The sequence below is a fragment of the Ascaphus truei genome, chromosome 10 (assembly GCF_040206685.1).
Source record: "Ascaphus truei isolate aAscTru1 chromosome 10, aAscTru1.hap1, whole genome shotgun sequence".
Lineage (NCBI taxonomy): Eukaryota > Metazoa > Chordata > Amphibia > Anura > Ascaphidae > Ascaphus > Ascaphus truei.
Genome location: NC_134492.1, coordinates 25,733,375 through 25,759,004, shown reverse-complemented (window position 1 = coordinate 25,759,004; position 25,630 = coordinate 25,733,375). Strand labels below are relative to the sequence as shown.

The 25,630-nt window shown below is 43.7% G+C and overlaps 1 protein-coding gene across 2 annotated transcripts in view; it reads left to right on the top strand.

The window, feature by feature from the left end:
• The window catches only part of TRABD2B (TraB domain containing 2B), a 237,770-nt gene that overhangs the window by 133,961 nt on the left and 78,179 nt on the right, over window positions 1–25,630 (top strand). The window contains exon 5 of one of the 2 annotated variants that reach the window (XM_075616276.1): window positions 15,404–15,467. The exons of the other annotated variant lie outside the window; for it this stretch is intronic. Within the exon in view, the coding sequence (XP_075472391.1) occupies window positions 15,404–15,432 (29 nt within the window). The 3' untranslated portion in view covers window positions 15,433–15,467. Of the gene's footprint in view, window positions 1–15,403; window positions 15,468–25,630 lie in introns of those variants that run through there. 2 annotated transcript variants of the gene reach the window in all.

The window sequence follows — 25,630 nt, the reverse complement described above, 5'->3', positions numbered from 1 at the left end:
ATATTTTCTAGGCTGGGCCTAAATGGTGCTGTCATAAGGGATGCCGTGAAACGTGAGTGTGTGTGAATGTATTACTGAGAACATATGAGTAAGTACGTGTGTGTGTGTGTGTGTGTGTGTGTGTGTGTGTGTGTGTGTGTGTGTGTGTGTGTGTGTGTGTGTGTGTGTGTGTGTGTGTGTGTGTGTGTGTGTGTAAATGAACAAATTCAGTTACTTCGAATCTGGTAATTTCTAAACTCAGATTGATTTTCTGATCAAGGGTGAGTTAAGAATCAAATATATTGAACCATATTCAATGCAAAATAGGTGAAAATTGCTCTATAAATAGAAGAGTTACAGATCAACTAAGAAATATACTTATGTATGTGTGTATGTGTATATATATATATATATATAAATATATATAAAATAAAAAAATGAATAGATGATACTGCTCTGTGACTAACGAAATTCTTTTATTTGTGCGAGCTTTCGAGATACACTAAAATAAACTACAAATTAAAGCATTTCATTAGCCACATTACGGTATCGTCTATTCGTTTTTGATTATTAAGCTCAGCTAACACGGCACAGAAACATCTACATCTATACACATATATATTATACATTACTTGGTGTAACTGGGAAAATAATGTTTTATTATATGGCACTGATAGGGTATGTGGAATTTTTTAGGCAAATTTTCTTGCCCCATGGAGTATAGGGAGATAAAGGGACTTGACCAAGAACACAATGAGGCGCTTAAACTGGGATTAGATCCGGGATCACCCACTTCAAAGGCTACAGAGCAGTCCTGAATACTGATCAGGAGACCAGAGCTGACTGTAAAGTGAAATGATTCCCCGGCACTTTGAGATGGTAGCAGCCGTCATTCACTGGTCCAGCAACCCAGCGGGAGGTGCCATATGCAAATAGGGGGAGCATAGCATGATTCCTGTTATACATGTGCTGGATTACAGGACCTGACAAAATGTTTCCCCTTTCATCTCCGGATCGCAGACAAAGATTTTTCTGTTCCCCTTCGGAAAGAAGGGAGCCGTACAGGCAAATCCATTAATATTAATTGTATAATTAATTCAGGATACGTCCGCACAAAGCGCTTTCTTGTCTAAACTTTGGAAGCGCAGCTTAACCCTGTGTGACCCCTGTGGTGCTGACGGGACTTTCTGCTTCACAGGAGCTTTCTTTCTGGTGGCGGGGCCCTTCATGTGCAGAGAGAGCCGCTTCACGGGAGGGGCCCGCCTGGCATTTCCTATCAATCGAGAAGCTAACCCTGTTGTGCAAAAAGTGTATCGTCTGCTTTATCTAAAACATATTGCGCTATTTCTTTTAAAGCAGCAGTCCAGGCTGCCGTTCCCCCCCTCCCCCCTCTTTAATATGTGCATCAATACAATCCACACAATGATAAGCAGTTAGCTAAGTTGCCGATCGATCTGTGATCCATCGGCGAGGACTCAGCTCGGGGGTTCACTGAATGACTGAAGAGGAGTATTGACTCAGTACCTACAACTTTGTAAATGGTTGCTATGGAAACAAAAAAGGCTTGTTACATTATAACACATAAAAAATGTAATTCAGAGCTGTTTTCAAAAAAATGCTACAAGTATTTTCTCATAGTACAGAACTGATTTATTTATAATAAACAAAACACACACATGATATTGATGGTCTGCAGCTCCAAAGTACATCTGCACTACTCAACTGATTATTTTTATTAAAACGTCTTTCCTTTTTCTCTGCACTCCTGCTTTTTTTGGTATTTTTATGCCATTTTCTGTCACTGAGATAGATACCAAGCATAGCATAAAATCTTTTATAAATAAAAGTCACCAAAAGTGATAGAAGACTCACAAACACCAAAACAGTATAATGTTATGTTTATATTCCTGAGGGGATATAGGGGGCCATTTGCTTGCAGTCATCTAGTCCCATATATATACCCTAGGTACTTTCTGATTTATGTCCCCATATATGAGCACATATCCACACCTAGTCAGAGGTACACACAGAGGCTTTTGAAGTCTGTCTTCAAGCAAGTTTATCATCCGTTTAGTGATTTCTACTAGTCTTATGGACCTTGAGCCCTGATACTAGGGACTTGTTCCTGTCCTGTAATGTTATGTTTCATTTATAAAAGACATTTTGTTACGTCTGCACCTATCTTTTTTCTTTTGAGTTTTTTTTGTGGAAGAGGATTGGTTGTCCTACACTGGCAGCAATATAAGCATCTTAAAAAAGGACTTTGTTTGACTTTTTCAATATTCAGACACCTGGGATACAAATATTCAGATATAATCTCTAGTGTGTTTATATATTTTTAACGTTAAGAATTGGGAAAAGGCATCATATTTTTTATATAGTGAATTATTTTGTGTACACTGAGATACCGAGCCTGAGAAACAGGATCTCAGAGATTCATTAACATTGCTGCCAGGAATTGCCAAAGGTGCCAGAGAAGCTAAACAAAGAGTATTTCAAAAATGCGTCAGGGTTTCGATTTTTGTGCATATATTTTTTGTAACAAGGCAACAGCATCGTTCTGAACGCACTTTTGGGTGGGTTGCTACATTAACACAAAGGAAGTTTTATTGGTGGAATTGGCAGGTCTTCTTGTCTTGCTACTCTCTGTATTAGAGTTAGGTTTTTCATGTGTTTTACTGTATTTCCTTTTTTGTTTTACTACCTGTGAATGTAATTAGCTGCAGATAGTTTTTGGAACTCGAAGTGTAGTTACCTTAGCAGTTACTTGTTCTTTCTTGGCTTGACATTACTGGCACTGGATCACTGGCGAATACCTGTAATTGTTACCTTTGTAACAAAGCGATGCATTTAGTAACCATCGGCTCCTTGTAAACGTCTAAATCTTTTTTCTGCTGTATAAGACTTTGTATCATCATGTATAGTCAGCAGGTAATGGTGATGTATCTGTACAATGCTGCACAGCTGTAACTATCCGAATGTATTGGTATAAAGGACTCCTTATTATGTTATTATAAGCAGCATGCAAACTCATCGAGTATACCTGGTACAAAGACAGTGGGAGAGATAATTAGAGGGAGTGATAATTAGAGGGAGTGATGTGGAATGAAGGTGAAAGGAATTAGTACGATAAAAGGAGAAAGTGCAGAAAAAGAGTTGGAAAGGGAGGTGCTTATAATTTGTCTATATGCTCCCTGCACATACCCACATCTTGTGAGTGAGTGCCCTCAGTCACTGTAATAATGTGAGTGTGTCTCCTGAGTGACACTAATGTGAGTGAGGTCCTCAGTGAGACTGTAATGTGAGTGAGTGTCCTCAGTGACACTGTTAAGTGAGTAAGTGTCCTCAGTGACACTGTAATGTAAGTGTCCTCAGTGACACTGTAATGTGAGTGAGTCTCCTCAGTGACACTGTAATGTGAGTAAGTGAGTCTCCTCAGTGACACTGTAATGTGAGTGAGTGTCCTCAGTGACACTGTACTGTGAGTAAGTGAGTCTCCTCAGTGACACGGTAATGTGAGTGAGTGTCCTCAGTGACACGGTAATGTGAGTGAGTGTCCTCAGTGACACGGTAATGTGAGTGTCCTCAGTGACACGGTAATGTGAGTAGTGTCCTCAGTGACACGGTAATGTGAGTGAGTGTCCTCAGTGACACGGTAATGTGAGTGAGTGTCCTCAGTGATACTGTAATGGGAGTGAGTGTCCTCAGGGATACTGTAATGGGAGTGAGTGTCCTCAGTGACACTGTGAGTGAGTGTCCTCAGTGATACTGTAATGTGAGCGCGTGTCCTCTGTGACACTGTAATGCGAGTGCGTGTTCTCCGTGACACTGTAATGCGAGTGCGTGTCCTCCGTGACACTGTAATGCGAGTGCGTGTCCTCCGTGACACTGTAATGCGAGTGCGTGTTCTCTGAAACATTGTTGATTAATAGCTTACTTACTGTACTTCTCACTGCTTGGAAGTGGGACATTACACCATGGTCTCTATCTCTCCTTCCAGCCCAGGATAGTTTGACCAGATATGTCTTGGTCTCACAATGATGCAATTGTGACGCTTGTGCTCTCCAGACAAGCGCAGGGATAGGGAAGGGGCCGTTAGCGAGGTGGAGAGGCCGCAGGGGAGACGAAGGGAGTGAGTTGCCGCGCAGCTGGGGATCGGCGCACGTAGTCACGTGACCGCGCTGCGCGCAGGAGAATGCGCGACGCGTCCGGAGGTGCGGTGTCTGGCTCAGAGACATGAGTGATCCAGCTGCATGTGCGCGCATGCTCTGACAGCAGAGCGGGAGTGCGCGCGTTCTCAGGCATCAACGCAGGGGTTGTGGGAAGCCACATGTGAGAAGCAGGGGAGGTAGTATCCAAAGCACAAGGTCACTATAGTGGAGTGCATCCTGGAGGACGTCCAGCCTCCTTAAGGACAGAGTGCCAGTAGATCACAGTAGTGGAGTGCATCCTGGAGGACGTCCAGCCTCCTTAAAGGCATAGTGCCAATAACTGAAGAGTGCAGCCAAACTAAACATAACATAAGCGTTCTTAGTCTAATCCATTGGCTAAGGAATTATAAGCCTGCTACCATGTCAAGGTGAACCCTACTTAGCAGGTACCTACACTACCCGACTGTAAACTAACCTCAGTAGTAATTGAGTGACTGTCCCAGTCTTCCGGAATCCAAAGGAGATAAGTAAAGATCCCAAGGCGGTCCAGGCAGGAACAGCATACAATGGTAGGACTTGCAGGAACCCAGACAGGTAGCCACTGAGTGCTATTTAAAGGAACAGCAGCTGTAAGCATCGAGAAAGTCAGAGAGAGGCTTACTTCCCGTCAGGAGGAGGAGGGCAGGATTTGCCAGGAAGCAAGATGGCGTTGTTTGCTTCGGAATCCTTAAAGACACAGGATCTTGACTCGCAGCTAGAGGGCGGCGATCAGAAGTAAACAGGTAAGGAAGGAACACGCCGCAGGGGGCGTGTTCCGCGCATCGTTACAGCAATATACAGACATAATAATACACATCTTGGCTAGGGTGACCAGATTTTGAAAATGAAAATCCGGGACACATTTTTTTTTTTTTTTATATATATATATAACAGTTTATTTATTGTAGTACACTTATACTTTACTACCATTAGAGAGAGTGTGTGTGTGTGTGTGTGTGTGTGTGTGTGTGTGTGTGTGTGTGTGTGTGTGTGTGTGTGTGTGTGTGTGTGTGTGTGTGTGTGTGTGTGTGAAGCCGACAACAGTTCTTCCTAGCTGGGCGAAACGCGTTGAGTGGACCAATTTTGGGCTTGGAGGCGACCCGTAGCAAACCAACCCTGCAGCCGTGACGTCACATATCCGGACGGGCGCAAAGAGGGGAGCTCCGATTCTGGACACAGAGCCGTGGAAGCCAGCCAAACACCTAAGGGAGGCGGTGAGCAGTTCGGGAAACCTCCAATTCACCTTTGTGTGATACACGCTTGTTTTTAACTGGCACGTTGTAAGTGCGCATTTTTTACCCATATTTTACATAAAGTTTATCAATTTGATCGCACTATGTAGCTTTCTCTCTCATTCTATATATAATTACTGCTGACGGAGTATTCGAAGGGGGGTCCTGATTTCAGCTATCTGCATGGGTGGCAACCCTATTTGCCAGCTGCCTTTTAAACTCGAACGTCCTGTGAGTAGAGCAACTATATGAGCCAAGACACAGTCTATCAATCCATTTGATTTCAGAAACGTCTGCACTTATATTTGTGTATTTTGTTCTCTTTTCCCTACATGCTCCCCCTGGATGTTTGAGAAATTGCTTAACCTTGGAACCCGTGAAACAGGTCCCACCAGTTGGGTTTTGAGCTGGGTGTTTAGATAACCTATTCATTTTCATCACCTTTCACTTTAAATTATTATTTTTCACTTTTTCTTTCATTTAGAGCTGTTAGCGCATTGTATCACTTTTCTCACAATATATTGTGTGTGTGTGTGTACACCTCAATAATCGAACAAAAAAAAACCCAGGTGTGAATGATTCTGAACCCATTAACCAGTATCTGGATGCCCCCTCTTCACAATTTCTAAAAGCAGCAATCCCACCTGGGATCTTACCTGATCCGCAGTCCCTCAAGGTACTATACTGGAAGGGAGGTGTTCCTTACCTGTCTTCCGATGTCTCCCGCATGAAATTTGAGTCAGATCTGGAAGAAAGCAGAGTAGGTTACTTCGGTGTAGGTATACGGCAGTTAAGATAAGACAGAGGGTGAGGGAGACAGGGAGGGAGGGCGAGGGAGGGAGACAGGGATGGAGGGAGACAGGGAGGGAGGGTGAGGGAGGGAGACAGGGAGGGAGGGCGAGGGAGGGAGACAGGGAGGGAGGGCGAGGGAGGGAGACAGACAGGAAGTGAGAGCGAGGGAGAGAGACAGGGAGGGAGGGAGACAGGGAGGGAGGGCGAGGGAGGGAGACAGACAGGAAGTGAGGGCGAGGGAGAGAGACAGACAGGGAGGGAGGGCGAGTGAGGGAGACAGACAGACAGGGAGGGCGAGGAAGGGAGACAGACAGGGAGGGAGGGCGAGGGAGGGAGACAGGGTGAGGGAGGGAGACAGGGAGGGAGGGAGACAGGGACGGAGGGAGACAGGGAGGGAGGGTGAGACAGGGAGGGTGAGACAGGGTGAGACAGGGAGGGTGAAACAGGGAGGGTGAGACAGGGAGGGTGAGGGAGGTTGAGACAGGGAGGGTGAGGGAGGGTGAGGCAGGGAGAGTGAGACAGGGAGGGTGAGACAGGGAGGGTGAGACAGGGAGGGAGGGTGAGACAGGGAGGGAGGGAGGATGAGACAGGGAGGGAGGGAGGATGGGACAGGGAGGGAGGGAGGGTGAGACAGGAAGGGAGGGAGGGAGGGTGAGACAGGGAGGGTAAGACAGGGAGGGAGGGTGAGACAGGGAGGGAGGGAGGGAGGGTGAGACAGGGAGGGAGGGAGGGAGGGAGACAGGGTGAGACAGGGAGGGAGGGAGACAGGGTGGGAGGGAAGGAGGGAGACAGGGTGGGAGGGAAGGAGGGAGACAGGGTGGGAGGGAAGGAGGGAGACAGGGTGGGAGGGAAGGAGGGAGACAGGGTGGGAGACAGGGTGGGAGGGAAAGAGGGAGACAGGGTGGGAGACAGGGTGGGAGGGAAGGAGGGAGACAGGGTGGGAGGGAGACAGGGTGGGAGGGAAGGAGGGAGACAGGGTGGGAGGGAGACAGGGTGGGAGGGAGACAGGGTGGGAGGGAGACAGGGTGGGAGGGAAGGTGGGAGACGGGGTGGGAGGGAAGGAGGGGGACAGAGTGGGGGAGAGAGAGAGGGAGAGAGACACACACCCACTGACACACACACACACACTGATACACACACACACACACTGATACTGTTACACACACACACACACTGATACTGATACACACACACACTGATACTGATACACACACACTGATACTGATACACACACACTGATACTGATACACACACACCCCCACTGATACACCCCCCCCACTGATACACACACACACACCCCCACTGATACACACCCCCACCCCCACTGATACACACACACACCCCCACTGATACACACACCCCCACTGGAACACCCCCCCACTGATACACCCCCCCACTGATACACCCCCCCCCCACTGATACACACACCCCCCACTGATACACACACACACACCCACTGATACACACACACACCCCCACTGATACACACACACCCCCACTGATACACACACACCCACTGATACACCCACTGATACACACACACACACACACACACTGATACACACACACACACACACACACTGATACACACAACACACACCCCACTGATACACACACACACACACACTGATACACACTGATACACACACCCACTGATACACCCACACACCCACTGATACACACACCCACTGATACACACACACACACTGATACACACACCCACTGAAACACACACCCACTGATACACACACACAGATACACACACACACGGATACACACACACACACAGATAGATACACACACACACACACACACACACACACAGACAGATACACACACACACTGATACACACACACACATACTGATACACACACACACACACACACACACACACACACACACTGATACACATACACACACACACACACACACACACACACACACACACACACTGATACATATACACACACACACACACAGATACACACACTGATACACACACTGATACACACACACAGATACACCCCGCCTCCCCCTGCACCGCCCGCGGCCGCGCAGCAACCACTGCCCGCCCCCGAGCCCATCTCCCACACCAAGGGGACGGGGGGAAGTGAGCGCCGGGGGGCAAAGCTGTGAGTGCCGGGGGGGCAATGGTGGGAGCACCGGGGGGGCAATGGTGAGAGCGCCGGGGGGGCAATGGTGGGAGCACCGGGGGGGCAATAGTGGGAGCGCCGGGGCAGGCAATGGTGGGAGCGCCGGGGGGGCAATGCTTGGAGCGCCGGGCGGGGCAAAGGTACAAAGGCAGGCGCACCCCCGCTACCACCTCCTATTACCCCCACCCCCCTGGCTGGGACCCGGGACAGAAGGGGGACACTAACCGTGCACAGAGGAGCCGGGTGCGGGAAGACACGTGTGCTCTACACAAAGCGGAAGTCCCGCCCCCGGCTTCCTCTGACCTGCCTGCAACCAATCCCCTGCGGGCCGGCCAGCATTCTAAGTCCCGCCCCCGGCATTCTCCTTCATTCAGTCCCACCGGCAGCATTCACACACACACATACAAAATACTTACCGGCCGCCGCATTCTCCTCACCGCCGCTGCCCCGCAATACCGGGACCAGGGACAAAAACCGGGACAAAAACCGGGACGACTTAAAACCGGAGACATGACACAAAAAAACAGGACTGTCCCGGTAAAACCGGTACGAATGGTCACCCTAATCTTGGCATTGCCTCAAACATTTGTAACAAATAACAGACTTCCAATAGCTGGGGCAGTAACACAAGCCCATGGAGTGTATAAGAAAATGTATCTGCGGTTACACAGCAAATAATTACAAGCGCCACAAATGTCACCCGGAGAAATGTAAAATATGAAAAAACTCAAAACCAACGTAATGCACATTTAAAAAAAAAAAAAGGTATGAATAAGATATTTTTCTGAACACTTTTCACCAGAATGTTTTCCCGGTGTTCCTCATACGTGGTATAGTATGTGAGGCCAGTCATTTAACATTTCCAACTATAACTCAGTAGTGACATTCCTTGCAATTTTCTGCTACACATTGAGAACTGTCTTATATTTATTGGTCATTGACGGACAGGCAGCTCAGTGATACCGCAGAGAGGAACACATTGGTTTCAAATTCCACACAGAAGCCTCAACCAGCAGTGAGCTGAAAGGATGATTTCCATGGACTGGCCTGTAGTAACCTTGTTTATCCTCCAAAAACTCGTTCTGACCTCTGACCCCGGAAAACTGGTCAACTCTACAAATTGTACGTAAGCCCCAGGAAAGGCAAACCACACATCCTTGGTTACTTGTGTGTGTTGCAAAAACAGCTCAATTATAACCTTATAAAAAATAATAACCCACTAAATTAATTGCTAAATATTATCTTTGCAATTATTTCTTGGTATGGTCTGGAGGATGGGTGGGACGCTTTCACTTTTTAGTGTACATATTGTACCTAAAGTTGTGTTGCTTTACTGCAGTAACTTTTTGCTCTTGTAAATGCACTCAAGTATTAATTACTTGTTCATAACAAAAAAAACAACAAGTTGCATCAAACATTTTATGTTTAAAATACTGATTATTTTAAATATTAAGTTGTTAAGTAAATACTCAAGGCATAAATGATATACTTACGTTAAAGGATCCACGGATTCTTTAAGTCTATATGTTATATTTTATGGGGACGTACAGTACTGTATTTTCGGGTTTGGTAAATATGTATAGATACCTTGGGGTAGATCCACAGAAGGCCGTTAAATGTTTATCAATATGTTAAATTGGGTTAACTAAGTCATAACCTATATCCTTAAAGCTGCTTAGAGTTACAATGTCCTCCCGTTCACCTGAAAAATAGTGGATCGCTAACTTTTAACGGGTGTCTGACATACTTATGCAAATCACTGGTAATGAGCAGTTTACCTAACAATGGAGATCCTCCGTTCATGTTAGCGCATGGGAATAACGATATTTAAAACCTTCAACAAGCTGCCGTTAATCACATCTAGACCCTGATTATCAGTGCATTATTTCAATAAATAGCCTACAAGGAAAAAGGGCAGGTCTTAATTGGTACCCACATGGTTGTACTGAGTGTAGGACTTAACCCTTTCATGACGGGCCATACAAAGATATATGTGATGGAACATATTGATGGCAAAAACACATCAACAGATGCATCTGATATTGTGTAATTTTACGGTAATAAACTATACAATGCTTTTTACTAATTAAAAGGAATGAAGGATATGTTTCTGTGGCTTACTATGGTATGTAATATTGAGTGTATTATAAACTATACAATGCTTTTTACTAATTAAAAGGAATGAAGGATACGTTTCTGTGGCTTACTATGGTATGTAATATTGAGTGTATTAAGTGTGAGTGTACAATAATGTGTCTACATATTAGAACAAGAATTACCAAGAGACAGTAGTGGGGAATATACCTTTTACACTCACACATAGTTAATTCACCAATGCAAGGCCATTAATCGAAGGGGCTATCTAGCTTTTAATCGAAGAGGCTATCTAGCTTATTCTTTTAACCATAGCACTGCTGTGCTGGCGCATATTGTGTATGGTGGTACTGTGGGCTGCTTGCTCCCTGAGGTGGGAACTCGCCTCAATGTGACGTGCCGGGGCCTCAATACGGCCATGCTGGGTCATGAGATTCCGGAATCCACATTGCTGCAGTTCCATTAGCTCCACCCAGGGTTGCCACCACCCCAGGTTTGACCCGGAGACTACAGGCTTTAGCCACTTACCTCTGGGCTACAGGTTGAGCTGAGTAATCTCCGGGCGGACTTGGAGCTGACCCCCTGCAATCACCAGGCCCAGGACACTTGTCCCGGCTCTCCCCCCTTGTCTGCGACCCTGGCTGTGTGTGCCACAGGGGGTGCAGCTTGGACAGCTGGGGGTACAGCTGTGGGGGCAGCTGGTGCAGTGGCTGGGACCTCCTCTTCCTCTGTAAGGAAGTGGGTCATGGTCTCCTCTTCCTTCTCCAAGGGTTGTGCAACCTCTGATGGTTGAGAAAAAGAAATACATTATATCTTCAAATACATTCATACTGAACGTGGCTACATGTAAGCACATTTGTATAGATCTGCTAAAGCAAAAAAGGCAACATTTATAGAATATTTTAGCAGAACAATATAGAGGCCGTAAAGTACAAACTGTTGCTACACTTTAGACGGCCTTTACGCCCTTTCACATGAATGCAGCATGCAATATTTTATCACCCTTTTGTAGAGCAATTACATTTAGAGTAACCAGTTATAATCAAGTGTGTCCTGGGCACTATGTTACATTAATTAATTGAAAAGTGACTATTTCTAACATGTTTGTAATGGCAAAGATCAGAAGTCTAGAAATCATTTTGACAGGAAGATGATTTGAGGGACACAGGTCAATAGCTAAAGCAGTGGGGTGATCGTTAGCAGAAGGAAGAGCAACACGATTCTTCAGTGAATCTTAAGACTAGTAGCAGGTCACTGATGGTGAAGAAGAGAAAAATAAGATAGCGCTAAAACCAATATAAATAAAATGGTCACTGATGGTGAATCTTAGGAGATAAGTGCTGGGTTTTACATGAACTCTTTGAGATGCTGAGGCTCTTAAAGTGTTGATTAAACGTGTGTTATTGTGATTAGTGAGTAGTTATATGGTCCTCGAATAGGCAAAGGATAACTTTATCCCTTAGTGCAATGTGCAAGGCATGGCCTATAGTGTTTTTCTAATCTTATGAGGCCCACACATGGAAGCATGTCACATACGTTATTTAGCTAAGAACTCCTCACCTGTGTGTGTGAGTGCACTGCAAATAAGACAGTAATCTTGGTTCTGGTGTTCAAGATTGTGTATAAAGTGCCATGTATACCTGAGATTGATATCTAGCATATTATATATGTACTGTATTTTCACTTACCAGTTCTCACTGCATCCTCCATGTCCCAGAAGCCCCACAACCTTGGAGATGGCAATGACTGAGCTCAGGCAATCCTCAATTGGGGTGCGATGCAGCAGCACTGGTAGTTCCCCTCCTGTCTTCCACACCTGGGCAGCATGGTCAACCTTGCATTTGCTGTCTGCCCAGTTCTTTTTCAGTATGTCCACTGATCTTATGGTGTTCCCCAGGGCATTAATGCGCTGGAGAATGGCCCCCCATATCCGCTGCTTCTCCGTGGTGCTGACGCGGGAGCAGAGAGACCTTAAAAGTTTGAAGTTGTTGCCAACCACTCAATTTACTAGGATCTCCAGCTTTTCATCAGTGAATTTTAGGCTTCAAATCCTCCCAGATTCAGAAGCAGGAGAAGTCCCAGCAGAAGAGGTGGAAGCCTGCTCAGCCATGTCAACTATTTAGCAGTTTAGCTGATATGGCTGAGTTATTCAGTGTGTAATGTGTATTTATTTGAACTTGCAACAAGCTCATGGGCGTTATGTTAGGTAACGCACATGTGTAACGCGTCACAAATTCACGTGCGCTAATAATCCTTTTCACCAGTGCAGTGTATTGTTTAATGCGTCTCAGCACTACGATAATCCCCGTTCATACAGGTAATGTTACAATGGTGGTTTTGTTAACGGACGTCATTTTTGCATCTCACTCGCTTTGAGGATACCCATTAAAGCAGCAGTCCAAGCTGCCATTTTTAAAAAATATATTGTTTTTCCCTTTAGTATGTGCATTAATACAATCAATATGATCCGCACAATGATAAGTAATTAGCTAAATTGCCGAGCAATCTGTTCTCCTGTGATCGATCGGCAAAGATTCGGTTCGGGGGTTCACTAGATGGCTGTCAGTGCAGCAGAAGAGGACCAAAGAAGCAAAGTTATATGGGGAAGATCATGGGACCAGGCAGTCACTAGATACAATTGATGCACTGCTAGAGAGAGGGCAGGGCTCAAAAAGGGGGTTTGACTTTGTAAATGGTTGTTATAGAAACAAAAAATGCTTGTTACATTATAACACAAACAATGTCATTCAGAGTTGTTTAAAAAAATGCTACAAGTATTTTCTTATAGTACAGAACTGATTTATTTAAAAAAACACACGTAGGATATTGCTTGGTCTGCAGCTTTAAACTGACGAAAAATAACATCCGACTTTTATTAGCACAGATGTGACGGCCTTCTCTGGATCTACCCCTTTGTCTCACTCCGTAGTGTGTAGGGTGACCATATTTTCCTGGAACAAACTGGGACTAATTTCATACATGCGCAAACGGCGAGCACCCACCTCACAGGCACGACCGGGAAGCCCCATTGCACATGCGCACGAGCAGCTGGCAAGTGGCGGTTGCGCATGCACGATGGGCACTTGCCAGTCTCGCGTTCGCGATCGGCACTTCCCAGCCACTCATGCACAATGGGTGCTTGCACGAGCGGCCAAAAACCGGGACATTTAAAAAAAAAGACGGGATCCGGAACAAAGACCAAAAAAAGGGGACTGCCCCGGGTCAACCGGGACATCTGGTCACCATAATAGTGTGGCATGTTCATTCCCAAGAAGTGAGGTAAAGGATTTAGGGCCATGTTTACTTAATGGTGCTAAGCCATAAGTCGCGTTACGGCCCATTCACTTAAAAATAATATGTCCCTTTTACCCTTAGAACATGCAAGTTTTAATACACATTCTTATTCCAGGATTTCTCTGAAAATATCGTTTTCTTTAATCACTTGGCAGCGAGTCAGTATATTTTAGTGGCAAACTGACTAGAATACATACGGTTTCCTATAGAAAAATACCGTATTTAAAGTCCGTCAGTGGAAATCCCAGCCAAGAACACTTAAGCTGTTAGAAAGGAAATTAATATTCTGGCACAGGTTATCATGCTTAGAAGTTAAAACCAACGCTAAAAACAGCTCAGTCCTGGAACGTTTCATTTTTATGTGCAAATAATGTTACAGTAACAGTTATGACAACAGAGCAGAACTGCGTTTAGATTGTAAAGGCACAATCCTGCCCATAATCAATTATTGAGTTAAACACATCACATGGACGAGTGACCCGTTACAAACACTGCACTAAATCTTTTTTTAAAAATAGATACAAATCGACTGACTTTTAAACAATTGTATTTTTGAGAGGTGAGGAAACGCGACCTGTAAATCTTGCAGTTCTTGCCCATCCCTTGTTAAATGGGTTAAAAGGCTTGGGGCAACTGTGTGGCTAGTATTCTCCACCTCTTGTTAGTGCTTTTAGGGCAGGTGTGGCTAACTCCAGTTCTCAGGGGCCACCAACAGCTCAGGTTTTCAGGATATCCCTGTTTCAGCACTGACTGAGCAACCTGTGCTGAAGCAGGGATATCCTGAAAGCCTAAACTGTTGGTAACCCTTGAGGACTGCAGTTTGCCACTCCTTCTCTAGGGCCAGATCCACTAAACTCCGGTAAATCAGGGCTCATAACGCAACGTTACTTAAAACAAGAGTGGACGTTATGTTCCTTGAGGTTAACACCCAAGAACTAATAATATATAAAACAACGGCTGTTCTACATCTCATTAGCATGGATTTACGGTCATGCTATTGTAGCATAATGTTGTGTTATCTTCCAATAATGGGATGTTAAATAGGTCCTGGCGTTATTACGATCTAGACTCTGAAATAGGTATTTAAGTGAATTCAGAACGATAGGAGAGGATAGGGAAATAACACTATGTTGGTTACCTCATAACTAACTGTGGTGCTACACCCATCCAGACCCTGTTAAAGCCCTATTTCAGGGCTAGGATGGGAGTAATGCCAAGTTTAGCGATGTCCTAACTAACATAACATTAAGAGGAGTTTAGATGTGCATGTTTGTGTGTGCTGTCCTGTGCTGTGCTGGCAGGCATAAGCTCATAGGGCTACATGTTAAAATGGATAAGAAGAAAAAGGGGACACACTGAGTGCTCATTTGCATGTCATTGCCCAGAATCCCTAGCTGCAGTGGGAGCACTGTATGCTAAGAGATAACGGTGGAAGGCAGGGTTGTGGACCTCTGAGACATATGAATGTGCTCACAAGTCATATTTTTTGGTACACATTTTTGTGAAATTTACAATTGTTTGACAGTTGACCAGTTTCACAAATGTTCTACCACTTCACTAGAATTTTCCCCAAATGCCAGAAAATGGATATATCTGAAGGGCTACGTGACCTTTCACATTGACTTTTAATAATTGGAGATTTATTGAGCGAAACTTGCTGTTTTCCAGAAAACCTGCGCATTTCATCTGGATTGTGAACTTCAGCCAAAATGTGCACATCTCAAATAATGAGGGTCACACATGTGTCAGACTTTGTGGCTTTATTGGGGTGAGTCTATTATTTGATACAATCTTAAGTCCACATATTTTTTCTATGTGCTGGAACTGAATCCTGTTACTTTCTTTATCTTTCCTGGATCACGATCTCGTCTAACAATCTGAAGTAGAGATGTGTGAACCTGCCGACATGCGTTTCGCCGCTGGTCTAATCAAAGCTCTCCAAAAAGTTAAAGAACTGCAAGAATTTGGGCGCCAAACGTTCTAGCAAAGCAGTCCACATGTTCAAAACTTGCTTTAAGTATCGAAATAGCAGCCCCGTAATGTTTTAATTTTGTTTTAAAGTTTGATCGAATTCCGAAAGCGAAAGTAATCGAAATTGACCGTAGCAAAACTTTTTCACCTAAGCGAAGGGGGAAAAAAAGGGAAATTGGCAAAGTGTGCTAACATGCACAAAAAGTTTGCTGGTCTCTAATCAGAAGGGAGAAATGTTTGAAATAATCTACACCGCAGAATCTGATTGGCTATTAAAAAAGAGATGTGTTCTTTAATGATGCAGTGAAATGATGTGCCAGCGGAAGAACACTTTAAAATTCTATCTATTCAATACATACCTCGGCACAGAGAGATGGGGGCGGCTGCAGGGTTAAAACATTTGTCCTATCCTTATAACCAGCATATTTTAGGGCATCATTTAGGAACTGTTAAGCCAGTTCTGAGTATGCAGCTTTATTTCCATACATACCGAGTAGTGATATTTAACTGCTATGTGCAGAGTCATTTTAAGAATTTTTGGGGTCCTGGACTAAGGGTAAATTTGGGGGGCCCCACCCACAAAGGTCCCATTTAAATTCAAACACAGTATGTTTTTATTGAATAACATTCAAAACTTGTATTTAAATTCTGCAAATATTACTACAAATACTTACATTTTATTTATCTACTTCTTTCTTTCTGGGGGTTTTTATTTGCCAAGTCACAAATAACATAATCAAATTCGATGTCATGCAGTATATCTGATTCAATTGTCATCAAGGAAAGAGCGTTCAATCCTGGTTGAAGCAGTAGCTGCAGAGCTCATTGAAAGTAGGCCTACAATAATTTAGGGTTGCCAGGTGTCCAGTATTGAACCGGACTGTCCTGTATTTGGACACTGTACAGTAAAAAAATGAGTAATACTGGACATGTACGTGTATAGCGGTATTACCTCTATGGACATAGTGACATGACTGGCTTGGGGGGCCGAGGGATTTCCCAAGCAGGGCTGTTGCTAGGGGGCTGGGCAGCTTCCACCATCCTAATTGGCTGCTGGGTAATGCCTTTCAGGAGCCTGGCGGTGGGGCCAAGGAGAGGAGGAAACAGCATGAAGAGGTGAGAGGAGAGTGTGTGTCATGTGTGTTTTGAGCTTGTCAGACCTTTCACCATTGTGTCCAGTAATTTTGGATTAGCCACCTGGCAACCCTAGCCTAAATCGATGGGTAGGGTAACAGATTTAGGCAGACTGTGCTTAGCCTACCTCATTTTTATTGTTTTAAAGATGCATCTAGTTTTTTGTTGTGCGTTATTTTTTAAATCCATTTCCAACAAATTAATTAAAAATATTTTTTTTTACTTTATAAAAGTTAGGCTATATAAAATGAAATGCAATATACTGTTATAATCACACCAAAAAACACAATTAAAAAATTACAATTAATTAACGTTTGCTGCGTTCAGTTAGAACTATGAATTTAAAATAACATTTTGGTCCATAGTATTTTTTGAGCCTCTGAAAGATCGGGGCCCCATGGAAGGTGCAGGGGCCCGGGGCTACTACCCAGTTAGCTCATGCCCTTGCCGGGGGAGAGCGTGGGGCCTCTAAAGTTGCCAGGGCACTGCGACACCATGTGACGTTGCATCGTCATTTGATGCCACGACGCGGAAGATGGAGGATGGCAACACTGCAGGAGAAGGTTGGCCCGGGCAGCACCAAGATAAGTGCTTATGGGCGTCAGATTTTTAATTCCACCACTAATTTGATGCATAATTCGAATATTTGGATATTTTTAAGATTATTTTGCTTGGCCTGCATTTTATGAGGATTTCACCATTCGATGGAAGTACTTTCTTATTAATAAAAGTATGGCTTTTCCAGCCCAAATTAACAATAACAACCATTCCCAGTTTGTACCTCTTTGAAATGCCAGACAATAGATACAATCATGCATTAGTCTAGACAAAGGATGAATTATATGTGAGAGAAGATAGCTTTGCTGCTATTAACAGACAGCAGAGACACTTCCTGGCCTGATATTAGCTTGCTGACATTCTCATATATTTAAATGCCCTGTGCATTCTATTCTACTATAATTTTATTTTTTTAAGCTGCTTTCTTGTCATACTGTACTTTGTCTCATGGTTTGCTACTCAACTATTTGGTAAAGAACACAATCTGAAAGTTGCTGTACCATTTCCTTACATATATCAAAGACAAGACACATACATCTAAGATTTCATGTATAATCCATGAGAAATAGCATTGTGCTGAGAACACCGAGCCTTTGCAACCTGTCAGCATGTTCCCCCGCTAACGATCAACTGGTAAAAAGGCTGTTAATGGACGCTGATTCTTCTCTCTCTCTTTTTTTAATGTAGAATAGTGTAGGAGGACAGTTGATATCTCTTGTAGGGCCATCCTTTTTTTTTTTACCCTATAAATCCTCAGACCCTTTTCTTTCACGTCAACTTTGATCAGAAGAATTACTACAACATGCCTGACATTTAAATGTACTACATGAATTCCCCTAGTAATAAAGTGAAATGTGAGTGCCTCTGACATGGGAGAGCTTAGTTTCAACCCGATGAAGGTAGTCCGTGGAATCCGGAAGCGGAGCACAGCAACGGTGAAACAAAAAGGAGCTGCAATCTACTATGAAAATTAAAAACCTTTTATTGTGAGGAGGTGGGGGGGTCAGAACCAACTCTGACGCGTTTTGGGTCGAATCCCTTTGACAAAGGGATTCGTCCCGAAACGCGTCAGAGTTGGTTCTGACCCCCCCACCTCCTCACAATAAAAGGTTTTTAATTTTCATAGTAGATTGCAGCTCCTTTTTGTTTCACCGTTGCTGTGCTCCGCTTCCGGATTCCACGGACTACCTTCATCTTGCTATTCCCAGCGTGATGCACGCTCTACATGGGGACTAAGCTGCTGCATTTGTGAGTACTCTGTTGGTTGCTGTTATTGCTTTATTGCTAAGGTTGATATTTGTCCTGTGAGTTTAGCTGACAGTCCGGTCATGGTATATATGTATGGACAGTCAGCTGCTCACGGAGACTTATAAATGATTCCATACATGATACCATGTTACATATAGGCACCATACATTGAGTCTCACACAGCCTTCATAACTTTGACTACCCTAACTTCAATCAAGCCTATTGATACATCCAGTTCTGCTTGTTCTGAGCCCTGAACACTGGGACTAGTGCCCTCACGAACTTAGTTTCAACCCGTGTCCGCTCCTCAAAGGGGCAAGTCACTTAGACCCCTTATTCTATAAGCTTCGATAGTGCCGATCTGATCCTGGACTTCAATGGGACTTCCCAAGCCATTGTAGTTTAAAGAATAAATCTCCCTGTGCTCCAGACAACAAATGTTAGATTGCAAGCTCTGCAGCAGGAGTGGCCAACTCCAGTCCTCAAGGACAACCAACAGGTCAGGTATTAAGGATATCCCTGCTTCAGCACAGGTGGCTTCGGCTGAGCCACTGAATGAGACACCTGTGTTGAAGCAGGGATAGCCTGAAAACCTGACCTGTTGGCGTTGGCCACTTCTGCTCTACGGGCTATTACGTTGTGTCTGAAAGATTCAAATGTACTCTGCAGCTCCATATAATAATAATAATTATAATAATATAACCATTATAAATGCTGGTATTTTCAGTACATCCAAATCTAAATTTCCAACCAGACAATATTCTCTGCGTTCTGATGATTCAGTCACATTATTTCTGCGATTAAATAATGTATCTCTCTATCATCTTTTACAATATCGTTTCATGCTAAACTCCATGGCCTCTGGCTTTTGTTTTCTTTCAATGACATCACAGGGCACTGGCTGCAATAAAGAGTAAAACATGACTATTAAAAAAAAAAAAAAGTGATGGCTAATAGGTTTCGGGAGAAAAAACACATTAGCATGTCTAATACACCAGGACATGACTGATGTGGTCATTTAGGGACGGGTGCCTTAATTGTTTAGGTTGCTAAAGAAAAAAACTTGTATTGGCGTTATTGCTACTTTCATGAAGTCAGCTTTTAGTATTGTCAAATGTCTGTAGGTTGGAAGTTTGTTGGACTTTAGGGCCACTGACTGCAAACCAAACATACTGTAGGTGTTAATGTGACCAGCAATTAGCAATGAAAGAGTCCCTTTAACATACATTTAGTTGTGTGTGGCTGGGGTAACCATTTCACTGTGAGGGGTTCCTGACACCTCAATGCTTATTTTATCATTTCCACTTTCCACTCAGTTTCTGCATCCTGATTTTCTGTGTTTTAAAACAAAAACTTTTCGGAGTGACTGCACCTATTAAGAGGTGACATTCCCGCTCCCCCTCCTCCCCCTCCTCCCCCCCCTCTTTGTAAACCTTCGCTGCAATTTCGAGGTGCACAAATTCTTTATTTTTCTTGGTGTCCGTCAATCATGTCCTAAGTGTTGCTGAAAGTTTGTTGTGATTTCAGAAGGTCACACATTACGCTCCTGTAACATCTCAGGCCGGCTGTGGGATTGGTTAATGTAACCTCATCACGTGACCTGTCATCTTATCCACTTATCCACCGCACAAAGGGTGCTTTGACTGAGGCAACTCTGACATTTCACTGAACCTATTGCAATTCATCTGTATTTATCATCACCTATGTTAACAGGCTTGAAATATCAAGTGCTTGCAGTGCCAAACTGTACCTATTAGAACTGCCTTTTAACCTCCATCCACCCTACGTATTCTGCAATAAACTCTTGTGGGGATGACCTGGGAACAATTTCCCCTCTGTGTGGCTGGCGTTTTAGCCCCCGAGCAGAAGAATGCATTTCTACCAATAATTTTTGTAAGAAACGCTAGTAAAAATGAAATCATGAGGTGAGCTGCTTTTAACACTTCCCTGCCAATGCTTTGAAATGCGTTGGTCACTCTGATTAGAGACGTGCAAATGTCTTCAGGTTGTTGTCACAAAATTGTTCACTTTTTCTTCTGACATTTGGTGACATTTTTGCAAAAATTCACATTGCTCAGAATTTTGCTAATTTCATCAGATTCAATGGAGTCTCACCACTTTTGGCCATAATTTAGCAAAAATGGAAGTAGTGTATATACAGGGCTTCATGAACTTGCACATCGACACGTCTCGAAATTTGATGAGGCTTGCCAATTGTCTTGCCATTTTTACCTTCGATTAATCTACAAAACTCTATTTTTTACAAACTTTGATATGCTGTCAACAGTGATTCTTACCTTTCTACTTGCGTGCTTTCTATTTGCTTTGCGTGCTTTCTATTTTGACTTGGTTACTTTTTTTGTTTTGACTTTTAAGGTGATATTGTTTTCTGATATGAATGAACGTTTTTGTAATTAATGCAAATGTTATAAAACGAAAGAATGTAAAAAAAAAATCAGAATGCAATCATTTCAAATGAATTATTTTTGCAAAAGGTTTTCGAAGAGGTCATATCTAAAAGGGTGATCCCTGAAAAAAAAAGTTTTTATAATAAGCCAACAGAAAAAAACATTTGTAAAAATATACAGCACCATATTTCTATGTTGCAGTGATCAGGGCTGAGTTGTAAAAACATTTTGACATCATACATTTCTCTCTCTCTCTCTCTCTCTCTCTCTCTCTCTCTCTCTCTCTCTCTCTCTCTCTCTCTCTTCTCCTCTTCTCCTCTTCTCTTCTTCTCTCTTCTCTCGAAATGTGTAAATCAATGTCACCCCTGATGACTTTTCAAAATATTTTGCCTATAAAACTGCGCATATTGAAATAGTGTATTGGAATGGATTACAGGATACAGTGTATGAAATGCTTTTACATGTGGGAAAGAGATTGGGTCACACGTGAGAGGGAGTGAATGGTAAAACTGCTCACAAAATGATCCTAGGCAGTGTGACCATGTATTGCAAGTTGAGGTTAGTTGCTAATTGTCACTGAAGAAAAAAGGGTGTTAATGAGTAGAATGGAGTGTGCATTTCTAATGTCACTGCCGCAGCTTGATTCATTAATAGCGCTACAGGTTTCTGTTGTGTGGTAGGTTCTGTGGTGAAGACGCCAGTGTCCCTGGCTCACTCTCCAGCAGTTTAAAGGGATATGGCATGGTGACAGATTTGTTAACCAAATTGTTATTTATCCTCATATATGCCATCATGTGTAGTTTGGATGGGTGATTGTTATTCCTGGGAGTGATTTGGGTGAATTAATTACGGTACTCCAGCACACCATTTTTCTTCCCACACAGGACAGCCCCGCTTATTCCTGCCATACATTTTGGATAAACTGTTTGTTTTACAAGCTGCCTTTGGTTTCCTTATGTCATCCTGATTACAAACCCCACTGGGAAATCAGACAGTAGTTGTACATGTTTAGAGAAATATTGCTTTCAAATGAGTAGCCGACGGAAAAAAAAATATGGCTGCCATTGTAAACTGCTGTATAACATGGGAAATATTTCCTAAGGTGCTGAGTTATTATCCTCTAATTCGGGGGTGGCCAACTCTAGTCCTCAAGGGCCACCAACTGAAAACCTGTTGGTGACCATAGAGGACTGGACTTGGCCATCCCTGCTCTAATTAGACCCTAAAAAATTCAGTGTGTGTGGTACATTCTGTGGTATCTGTTGTTGTGGTGTTGAAAATAAGCCCTTGGCCTACATTTGAAATGCTGTTAAAGCAGCAGTTTCCTCCCCCCACCCCAAACCGTCCCCCTTTTCTTACCAGGAGGGGAAGCAGGAGATCCCCAATCTTGAACCGTGTTAATTTCAGCTCCTGGTATCCCCTGGCTCCCGAAATACTACCAGGTTAAAGTAGCTTCCTGCTATTTAAGACCCCTGCGTAATGCGGACCAATAGGGAGCTGCAACAGATTACGTTGTGTCTTCCTATTGGCTGACATAACGCAGGAGATTTAAGCCGCCATTTTGTTTCCACTGGACTGGACAAACAAAGTTCTACTTTTACCAGTATCTTATGAACCAGGGGATCCCCCGAGCTAACATTAACGCGTTTCAGCTTTGGAGACCCTCGGGTTTCCATCTTGATTAAAAAAAGAAATAAAAATAGGGGGGTTAAAAAAAAAAACCCCCGGCAGGGGGACTGCTTCTTTAATGCAGCATTTACGATGTTTAGCAAATACATCCTGGAGCGTTTCTACATATTGCAGAAGTGGATCTGGAACGGAAATTCATGTATTGTTGACCCAACATTTAGTTAGAAAGAATTTCGATTTCAGTTGTGATAAAGATCTCCAATTAAGATACACAAAGAGCGTAACAACGTAACCTCCAGGCTCCCAAATGACATTTGTTCCTGTATTAAATATCTAATACAATTCCTCACGGCTAAGAGGTAGTGTGAGGACAGGCTGAAGGAAAATGAAAATAGGGCCAAATTCTATAGCAACCAGCAGTATGAAATTAATAGAATCTCCCAGAACTTAATTTGATTAAAGCGAGATTTTCAGCCATGGTCATGGATCTATTGATTCAAAGGATCACTAATGACAGATGTTATCCAGGTGTGGTTAACTCACACACTCCCTGTAATTCTTCACTAAATATCATTTTCTTTAAGCCTGCACCAAATTGCTTTACATTCCAAGTGGGTGCTGCATACTGACCCCGTTATTTATTGTGGAGACCTATCATGAGTTGAAACATGTCATATTTTCCTGAGTGAAGAATTAAAAAACTCTCCCTCATTTCCCTCCCTGATAGGAGCTTTCATGTGCCTTTCTTCTGCTCCTCATGACGGGCTAGAAGAGGGATGTGTAGGTTGTATAAGTTGACATGTTAATGGCGCTATATAAATAAAGACATACATACATACATACATACATGTTGATGCCAGTTTGAAGATCCTTCCACTTCTTCTTTCTTGATTCCTATTTCTTTCATGTAGCAGTCTTGAGATATATATATTAAATATATCTATGTTGGTGTGTGTTTAACCTTTGCAGGTACTATGGTGTTTAAATAAGGTTCTGAGGAGGATGTCGTTCAATGAACATCAGTAGGCTTTTGCTCTTGGGTAGGGTTGATCTCTCAGAGGGACACGGTGCTACCAGAGTTGATTTCCTCCTGTTACTCTTATTGGGACACTGATCAGGGATCCTGAAGCTGTCATGTTTATGGTACATGGATATTTCAGCAGCAAAAAAGGTCTAAATCCATCAAACACCCCCGGTTCAAATGTCTTGAAACTAAACTAATCTAATGTCACTCAAAGCGCAAAGTTGTGTTTTTGTTGCAACTCGCTCTGAAATGTGCTTGCGACCGGCAGAGAGTAGGTATTAAATGAATCTTAGTTGAGCCATTTCCGGGTATGTCTGTCTTGGACTGCGAGGAGATGAGGGATTTATGGAGCCAGTGGAACGAGCTTAGTGCAGAGTTACATTTGCATGTCGGTGCAGGTCTGTGTGTTAAGAAATGCACAGCTTGCGTTATTTTTGTTGATAATCTAGTGGCGTATGTCATATTTGGGGGCTCAGAATACTAGCGTAGCATGCACCAAATTCTTCAAGAGTAGAAATACTCAAATGCATCAGCGCAGATCACTTTCTTCATACATTGACCTTTGTGCAAGCTTAGGCTACATCTATAGCAAGGGAAGCCGCGCGGACGCTCCGCGCTGAGCCCCTGCATCCTCAATGAGGATGTCTTTAGAGGGGATCATGCGAGCGTCCGCAGGCGTGCTGAGGTGTTGGAATTTTCAGCCGACAGCAGAGCCTGTTTCTCAGCGCTCTGTCGGCTGAAAACCTCCAATCACAGCAAAGCAGCGTCAACGTCACGGCGCCGTGACGTCGGCGCCGTGACATTGACGTCGGTGCGTCGCGGGCTATTGGCCCAGCGACGTCACTGCCCCGCCTCCCGATCATGCACGCTGGCTCGCCTGCCAGTCCATCGGATCGCTCCTGACCGGGCAGGCGAGCCTCAGCGTCAGCGCGGAGGAGCGCAGGCTGCGGCTCTATGAACATAGCCTTAGAGTTGAGGACTGTCCCTGCTGAGTACAGATTGCATACATTCTTACAGAGAGGAGGATTTATCTGTCTGTCTGTGGGTTTTCTGCTATGATGCTAGACGTAAACTATTGTATGAAGATATTTTTAGACTAAACAAGTAAACAGAGGCACATACAAACATTTTTTGTCTTTGCCTGATTCTGGTTACAATAAATAAGCCACTCAACAGTTTTATCAGTTTCATTCATCACTTACACTACTCTGTAATTTGTTGATTGATGACGGTTCTCGTACTGGAGCAGTATTGCCAACCCAACTCCATGTTACAGTATGTCTTTTAAATCATTCATCCAATGACTAGCTGATCACTAAGGACTACAAAGAGGTTAATATATATCATACTAGCCCAACTACACCTCCTTTGCTTGGCAATGCCTTTACTAACCACTATGGCAGGTATGGGGTTAACTCTTACCACCCATCCACCTGGGGGCCTAACCTCCCTCCCTGAGGCACCTACAAGGTTGTTTCATCTAAACGAGCTCCATCCCATTCATTCTCCTATTGATTTCATGTAGAAGTGTAGGTACCCCAGGAATTAATCCACATAGGGCCATTGCCCATCCTTAAAAAAATAAAACAAATGATTTAAAAGTAATAGGCGGTGGCCTAGAAAGAGGCTTAGCACTGAGCCAATGCCCTAAGTCCAATCCGATGGCATCCATCTTGATTAATGCTCAGTCTTCAATTTTGATTGAAGACACATCTCGTCACTTGCTTATAATTAACCCTCTTTTGATATGTGTTGTTGTTTTAGCATTTATGTGATGTTAACTGAGGTTAACATCGTGTTCTATGCCCTAACAGAGCCTAGTGAACCCCCCAATAATAATGCAGGGAGCAACTTCTCCCATAACCAAAATCTACTCCGCACACATGAAGCTAATGTAATAGAAACCACCCATGTGCCCTTATA